Here is an 8,646-nt window from a genome sequence, read left to right on the forward strand (position 1 = left end):
CCCTTGATTTTTTTGTCTGATTAGTGTTTGTGTTCTGTTCAGGAAGCCGAGGCGGTGGCGTCTTCCTGAAGATGAAATAAAATTCTTCCCGCCCAACCCCAGTCTTGGCGTTGCATCCCCCATCATTAGAGGGCGTGTGGAGATGTGTCTCCGGGGATCTCATGGGATTCAGTTGGTATTTGCCTTCGATGGATCCGTGTGGATCCGGTATTCGTTCGTCTGCGTTCATGTGTCTACGGATTGGTTCCTTCCGATCATTGCTTCTCTTCATCAACAATGGTTGTTGGCTTTTGCAAGATGACTTTTCGACTGTCTATGGCAACAAGGTTTGTCCGACTCCTATGAGACAAGGGTGATGACGACGACACACCTTCAACTCACTCCAGTGCTGGCAGTCGTCGCTAGGTGGTCCACGAGCATGGATGTATTTTTTGTTACGGGTGTTCTTTATACTCCATAATATTTTATCAATAGATTTTTTTGAGGCAATTTGATCAATAGGTTGGAAGTATTTCCCGCACAAAAAAACATTACTGCATACTCCATCTGTCCTTAAAGAGTGCACTTCCAATTTTGTTAGAGGGTCAAACTATCTCAAAGTTTGACCGAGTTTGTGTAGAAATATATTAATGTTTGTGAAGCCAAATAGGTATATGATGAAAATATATTTTATCATGAATCTAATGCTACTAATTTGATGGCATAAATGTTTATGTATTATTATATAAGTACAGTTAAATATAAAAAGTTTGGCTTTCCAATAAGGTTGGAAGTACACTCTGGAGGGAGTACATATAAGTAATAAGGTATAATAAAAGGGCCAACTTCCTTCTAAAAACACACAAAGCCTTGCTAAGGAAAACCCACTAAGAAAAATACGGCACAGGTAGGCTTGGGCCTAGGGCTTGAATTGGGTTCGAGCCTAGACATGGCCAGCCCACTTCGAGCGACGCCCCGCACCACCCACTGACCAGTCCCCACTCCAACCTTGACCGCAGCAGAGAGATCTCGCTAAAATCTCGCCGAGGAGGGCGAGGGGTTTGGAATTGGCGCCAACCATTCCCCCCCAAATCCCTCCCCCAACCCTAGGGTTTCCGCCTCTCGCTGCTCCGCCATGGCGGGCGCCGCCGCCGCCGCTCCGATGGACATCGACGGCGCCGCCGCGCCCCCGGCCTTCAAGGGCAAGGCGCCGCTCTCCGCCGCCGCCGCCGTCAAGTCCTCGCCCTGGGTCGAGAAGTACCGGCCCCAGTCCCTCGCCGACGTCGCCGCCCACCGCGACATCGTCGACACCAGTGAGTGCCCGCTCCCCCCTTGGTTCCGACCTTCACCACCTCAGACGGTTCTTCGGCCGCTGCCTGGTTTGGTGACAGCTTGTGGCGAACCCTTATTTTGGATAGGGGTTCTGTGCTGGACGGGTTGGTGGGTTTTACCACGTTAAGGTAGATATGGTGCGTGGATTCGGTTGAATAGCCATGTAGTATGGATTCACCAGTGATCTGCTGAAATTTGGTGGTTCCATATAGCTGGGGCACAGTAGGATTTGTTTGACGCTTTAGGATAGTTCTACACTGCTTACTTAGTGTCTGGAAATTTGCAGTTTACATGTTTAATGTTACCTGCGATTTCGGGTGAGAATTAGTTTCCGTGTGTAGCTGTTGTCATATTGGGCAGTACTGATATTGGGTATTTCGACCCAAAATGAAGCTCTGTGTATGCTGCCACACATTTTGAGACCATTAAGCCGTAACATATCATTATTACCTAGTTCTAACTTGCCTTTTTTCACCTTTAATGCATGATTATGTAATTTCTGCATGGCTCTTTGAGGTGATCTAACGAGTTTATGTCATTTTCTTTATTGTAGTTGACAGACTTACAGACGAGAATAGGCTTCCCCATTTGTTGCTCTACGGTCCACCTGGCACTGGGAAAACATCGACAATACTAGCTGTCGCGAGGAAGATATATGGCGCACAGTATGGCAACATGATTCTGGAGCTCAATGCATCAGATGAACGTGGAATTGGTGTTGTAAGGCAGCAGATACAGGACTTTGCTAGTGCACACAGCCTCTCTTTTGGGTATATACCAAGTCCTATAATTTATTTTCCAAAAAAGTGAATATATCCTTTTTTATTGCATGCGTGGGGGTGAGGGGTGTCCATGTTCTCACATCGTGCTTGGTTTTATTGTTCATTCCATGTGCTCCATCTATTATTGTTCTAATGTGGACTGCAGTAGGATCACTTAGTTTTAACATGAGGGTCACTGCAAGTATGCAATTACAATCTGAATTAAATACTTGTGGTAGAGTGGCGTACTTGCATGTGTCTATTTCATACACTCTTGATTCCTTAACTGCATTGGGGTTGCTCGTATGGTTGAATGAACTATTGAAGAGTGATGATTTATTGCAACTATTGCATTGTTCACTTCTTCACAAGGCTGTTAATTTTGTAGAGCAAAGCCTGCTGTTAAGTTGGTCCTCTTGGATGAAGCAGATGCCATGACCAAGGATGCACAATTTGCATTGCGAAGAGGTTTTTCTGTTGTTTAGTCATTGTTTGCCCATATGATATTATTATTTTCATTAAATCTATTTACACTGATCCTACCTGCAGTCATTGAGAAGTATACAAGGAGCACAAGGTTTGCACTCATATGCAATCATGTGAACAAAATCATCCCGGCACTGCAATCAAGGTGCACTAGGTTTAGGTTTGCTCCACTTGATGGCTCTCATGTTACTGAGCGTCTTCGACATATAATAAAATCTGAGGGGTGAGCACACTTTTTTTTTAGTTGTAAGATTATGTTAGGAATATAGACCTGTTGTCAGGCTCCTCAGTTTTCCATGCTTAACTTCCTTTATTACCGTGTTGGGACTTGCGAAGTCAGTAATTTTTGTATATCTACGAGTATGCTGGCACTAAGTTTATGCTTGTTCTTGCAGGCTTGATGTAGATGAGGGTGGCTTGACTGCCCTTGTGCGGTTAAGTAACGGTGACATGAGGAAGTCATTGAATATATTGCAGGTTACGTCTGAGTAACCTTACATTGTTTTGTTTTCATGAGCTGATGTACCTTTAGTTTGACACTGACATACATTGCCTTTTTATGTGCAGTCAACACACATGGCATCCCAGCAAATAACAGAAGAAGCTGTCTACCTTTGCACGGGAAACCCCATGCCTAAAGATATTGAGCAGATAGCGTTTTGGTTACTAAATGAACCATTTTCAACCAGCTTCAAACGTACTCTTAATCGCCATCACCATCTTTCATAATTCATGGTCTAAATGTGTGCCTAATGCAATTTGTGTCCTTATCTTTTCAGATATAGCTGATATGAAGATGAGAAAAGGTCTGGCCTTGATTGATATCATACGGGAGGTCACTATGTAAGTGCTCCCCCTGCCTTTCGTACATTCTAAACTTCCTTATTCTCAATATCCTAGTAAGCCCTCTTTTAATTATTTCAATTAATTTCTTGCAGGTTTGTGTTCAAAATAAAAATGCCATCCAATGTACGAGTAAAGTTGATCAATGATTTGGCAGATATCGAGTATGTCCTGTTCATCCTTTTAAAGTTGAACTTTGATCAAAGTTATCCTCGATTAATTATATTTTGCTGCTGATTATGCTCAAATTGACATCTAACTGTAACAGTGGCACTGTATGCTCACTTCTCATTTGTTTTGATGATTTATGTGTATTATGTCATTCCAGTAGTCGTTTTAGCTCACACAAGTAAGTGACCATAGTTCAGTAACTGTAACGGGTCCGAGGCTAGCATTATATATTTATATGACCAGGCTGGCCTGACGAGTATGGTCTTTCCTCTAGACTTTAGTCAACTTAGAATGGCAATTAGTCACACAAATCATGTTGCCGAAACAGCACCACACTCCAAATCACAATTTTTGTTTGGTCAACTTCCCATGTCAATTCTTTACATGTCTCTGACTTGTCGATTTTCAGAAAGTGAATTCTCTACATGTTTCATTGAAGTAATTACTTGTGGAAAAGCTCTGCATATCTGAAAATTTTTAGGTGGTACCGTATTAGATATTGGACACTGACATAAAACGATCCTTGGAAATATTTCTGGGCATTTGAGTTATTTTCTGCTAGGAAGGTATGATGGCCATTTTCATCTTTTGACTTTCTTCTTGAAGGTTAAATTCCCCAAGTACTGGGGACCAAAAGTAGGACAACTCTGTTAGCAGTGCCTCTTTAAACAGCCAGCAACGTTATTGACATCACATATACTCTTGTTTACTGTGCAGGTATCGGCTTACCTTCGCCTGCAATGATAAACTTCAGCTTGGGGCACTGATCTCGACTTTCACGACTGCACGCACGGCTATGGTTGCTGCTGCAGACTAATTTGAACATGGCCCACCATGGATGCCTACTTGGATCTGGAAATGTTGTGGCAGCTTATTTATCTCCTTTGTATTTACTTCAAAGTGCATTGAGCAGAAAATTCTCATGTTAGATCCGCTCATCTGCTCGGCGTGCTAGCTGCTTGGGATCTTGGAAGGTGTTTTAGAACTGAACTGTAACTGATTGTTGTCAGGTTTAGGTGATGTATGGACGTATGGTGCATGCTACCCCCTCTGTCCCCAAAATCTAGATACATCTATATCCAGACAAATCTAAGACGAGCTTTTTGGGACGGAGGTAGGGAGTCATTCGCAACTCAACTAATTAGGTTGCGCAGTATTGTTGTGGAAACAAAATTCAAGATGAGCAATTATTTTGATCAGCTCTTAGGTTCTGTATGGTTGCAAAGTAAAACAATAAATGCTCTTCTTTGAACATGATACATTGCCCACAAAATGAATGTGATGGTGATAATTCTATTAAAACTACACATAAAAAAATCAGCACTGGAAATAAAGTTCCAAAGTAGGATTTTTTCAACACGTCTGATGCTGAAGGAACCATAACACAGCTTTCATTTTTATGCGCGTACTTATAATTCTGCTTTTCACTGTTCTGTAGGTGGTGATATAAACAATTAAAGCTGAGAATAAGATTCTGTAATCTGTGAGCCTGACATTTACTTGAGACAATGGCAGGTAATATTAGGGATTTTCATTCCAAAGCGTGATTGCACAATTACTTTTACGATAAGCTTGAGAGTCCAGTAGATCCTCTTCCCTTTTTTTCACTTCAAGAATTTGAAGGACAGCAAAGTTGAACTTTATCAGACTAAAACAGAAACTGAAGGTATTTACATTTAACTGACCAGTGGAATTTAGATATAATAATCAGTTAAAGGGTTAAATCCTGAAGGTCTTGCAGGTTCCAAATTAAGCAACTCCAACTGAAGTTTTCTGTTGCACCAATTTAGGCATTGGGTGCAGTGGGCTAGGTGCAGAATAAATAAATAAATCAAACTTGTACTGATTATGCTGGATTCACAAGGCAACCTAGTAGTAGCATTTTTCCCGTTTCCTGCATACTCAAAATTTACTGCTGCACCAATTTAAGTATTGAGTGTGTGGGATTGGCAAGAAATCGGAATTATTATTAATTGGCTTCTCAATTTCATTTTATTTTTGTACATCACATATGCAATCCGTTCTAACCCAAAGGCTGAAGCCTGACGTTCAATTAAACACCCCATAGGGGGAAGATACAAAGTGGTGATCCAGCATACACACACACACACAGCAGCGAGAAGAAAACAATGGCCTTATTTCTTTAATATAATGCCAATACATAAGGTAAATGATCTGATGACAGGAAGGAGGTATTCACTCCTGAAAGGTCCATTCAGACATCGGACGGTAGAAATGGGTAGTCAGTGTATCCAATAACTGGATCAGAGAGGTAGAAAGTATCTCTATTGTACTTGTTGAGAGGACCATCTATCTCAAACCTCCGGGGCAAGTCCGGATTGGACAAAAACAAGCGCCCAAATGCAACCAAATCAGCATAGCCATCGGCGATCGCTTTATCTCCATCATCCCTACCATATCCACCAGCCACGATGAATGTTCCCTTGAAAGCATCCCTCATGGCGCGAAGGCTGTGCGGGGTTTCGAGCTTTTCTCCAATATTCACCATCCGCGGTTCCACCATGTGGCAGTAGAGGATTCCAAGCTTGTTCAGCGCCTGTGCCATGTATAGGCCCAGAGCTTCTGGGTTTGAGTCTGATGCATCCGAGTAGCTTGCAAAGGGCGAAAGCCTTATGCCAACCTTATCAGCTCCAATTTCATCAGCTACGGCTTGGACTACTTCTAGCGCGAAGCGGCAACGGTTCTCTAAGCTCCCACCGTATTTATCGGTGCGATCGTTGACTTGGTCCTTCAGGAACTGATCAATCAAATAACCATGAGCTCCGTGGATTTCAACGCCATCAAATCCTACACACCATGCAGGCATTGAGGTTAGAAATCCCTTTCCTTCAGGAGTAGTCAAGACGATGTTGAATAACTCAGTAGGTACTTGTTGGTTGTTAGACACTTGACACAACATTCATGAGAACCTTTTATTGTTGATTTTCTCCTGATACTCCCTCTGTTTTCAATTTTTAATTCGCATATTAGTTTTGTTTGATTTGAAGTATAACTTTGTGGAGTTTGACTAAGTTTATATAGAAAAACAACAACATTCACAATACTAGATCAATATCATTAGATCCATCATGAAATATATTTTGATATTTTATTTAATAGGTATTGTAGATGTTAACTTTTTTGGTCAAAATTTACAAAGGTTGACCCAAGACAAAGCTAATATGCGTATTAAATTGAAAAATGAAGGGGGCACTAATTTGGGTGAATGACAAGTCTGTAACATGAATGATAATCTTAGCCTGTTCTTTAACATTTGGAGCGCAGAATGTCAGAATATTGGAACTTACCGGCTTCAATTGCATTTCTAGCAGCGACCCTGAAATCTTCGATGACCAATTGGATTTCATCAGTCTGTAGTCGCCTAGGGGTTGAGATTTTAGCCAATCCTATGCCATCGGCTCTCGTTGCAGGTTTGATTGGCTTATCGGTGCTTGAAATTGGAGCCTGCCCATTAGGCTGAAAATCTGCACAGGGATAACGAACATGTGTCAGTGAAGTAGAAAAACAGGATTATTGGAGTAAGAATGAGGCTACTAATGCATTTTCATTTGCGCGAAACATGAGGTGACTCATGCTGCCATAAAATGGTGAATAATTGTACAGAATGTAAAAAAGTAAATTGTCGAGCAAAAAAATCTAAAGTAAATTTGAGGCCTTCTTGCTTGTGAAATATTCCCTCCGTAGCAAAATGTAAGACGTTTTTTTATGCCTTATGCAAAACCAAAAAAGGTCTTATATTTTGGTACAGAGGTAGTAATTACTACTCCCTCTGTAAACTAATATAAGAGTGTTTAGATAACTAAAGTAGTGATCTAAACACTCTTATATTAGTTTACGGAGGGAGTACTATAGTATCAAGTTTAGTTTGAGGACAATCTTATGTCAGAGTTGGTAAACTTACTATGATTGGAGACTCTTCCTACATGCCAAATCTGACAGAAAAATATCCCTCCTTTGGCATGAACCCCATCGACGATCGGGTTCCATGCTTCTACCTGCTTCTTGGTCCAAATGCCAGGAGTATCTTTGTACCCTTGAGCTGTGTCTGAAACTCCAGTGGCCTCAGCAATCAGAAGGCCTCCTTTGGTTGCTCTCTGCTGATAATACAGTATGGCATGGGGCTGAGGAACGTTTCCGAACGACCGCTCCCTCGTGAGCGGCGCGAGAACCAGCCTGAACAGAAAAAGGAAAGCTCTCAGGAACAAGCAAAGAAGAGTGGCAGAATTCATTGGACGTGTATGATGACTGGGCGAAGGAAAATGGCACCTGTGGGAGAGATCAATTTTTCCCATCTTGTAGGGGGCGAGGAGGGGGGTTGCGCTAGCTGCGTTGCTCATCTTGCCTTCCTCTCTTTCTCTCGATCTCTTCCTCCTCCGCTGGGCGCTCCTCATTTATATACCGCCAAAGCTGCCCTCCTTGTAAGAACTCGGCAGAGGAACCGAAGTCCAAACTTGCATGCTAGTAGCCGTCAGGCGCAGGTTCAACGAATCTGCCCTCCTTGAGACTTGTACTCCTGACGGCTAGCATGACGGCTAGCATGCTATGCTAGCCGTCAGTATGACTCTCGAGATCACTGAGAGAAGGCCAGCGGGCCACAACCTCTTGTCGATGTCACTGATGATGTAGTCCTCCCGGTGCAGCACAGAAAACCACTTGTTGAGATTCATGGTGTGCAGTGCAGCACGTGTGGCACATGCCGGGCGTCTTGGGTGGGTGCTGTAGGTCCGAGTCGAGCGACGGCTTGCGACTTACGACTACTATGCTGGGCGGTGACGCTCGCGGTCGCGGCCAACCTCTCCGTCGGCGTGTGCTCGCCTTCCGCGACGGGATCATCCTCTGTTCTGAATCCTCGTTGACGGCGACGGGTCATGGTGGGCGCGCGCCTTGCTCGGGGAGGAAGAGACTGTCGTGGAGAGTGGATTCCTCGAGCTCTCGTTTCACGTTGTCGGTGTTTGGCGGTGGACAGCGGGCGGGCCACTCTTCGTCACGGTGTGCAACCTTCTGCTCCTCCGGTGATTCCGCATTACTAGCTAGTCGCCAGATTCCGCCACGG

At 43.3% G+C, this 8,646-nt stretch overlaps 2 protein-coding genes across 2 annotated transcripts; one reads left to right on the forward strand and one right to left on the reverse strand.

Moving 5' to 3' along the window:
• Positions 1 to 984: 984 nt before the first annotated feature.
• LOC119317999 (replication factor C subunit 3-like) lies at positions 985 to 4,783 on the forward strand. Its single transcript, XM_037592505.1, has 9 exons — positions 985 to 1,292; positions 1,865 to 2,081; positions 2,461 to 2,540; positions 2,622 to 2,781; positions 2,954 to 3,035; positions 3,126 to 3,255; positions 3,338 to 3,401; positions 3,497 to 3,565; positions 4,290 to 4,783. The coding sequence occupies exons 1-9, from the start codon at positions 1,115 to 1,117 to the stop codon at positions 4,387 to 4,389; spliced, it is 1,080 nt and encodes a 359-aa protein (XP_037448402.1). The 5' UTR covers positions 985 to 1,114; the 3' UTR covers positions 4,390 to 4,783.
• Positions 4,784 to 5,689: 906 nt separating this feature from the next.
• Positions 5,690 to 7,960, reverse strand: LOC119318000 (putative 12-oxophytodienoate reductase 11). The gene is made up of 4 exons (XM_037592506.1): positions 7,860 to 7,960; positions 7,495 to 7,766; positions 6,881 to 7,057; positions 5,690 to 6,380 (listed from the first exon to the last, which is right to left on the reverse strand). Exons 1-4 carry the CDS (start codon positions 7,928 to 7,930, stop codon positions 5,788 to 5,790), a joined length of 1,113 nt encoding a protein of 370 aa, XP_037448403.1. The 5' UTR covers positions 7,931 to 7,960; the 3' UTR covers positions 5,690 to 5,787.
• Between the last annotated feature and the right edge of the window lie 686 nt (positions 7,961 to 8,646).

Source organism: Triticum dicoccoides, chromosome 6A (assembly GCF_002162155.2).
Source record: "Triticum dicoccoides isolate Atlit2015 ecotype Zavitan chromosome 6A, WEW_v2.0, whole genome shotgun sequence".
NCBI lineage: Eukaryota > Viridiplantae > Streptophyta > Magnoliopsida > Poales > Poaceae > Triticum > Triticum dicoccoides.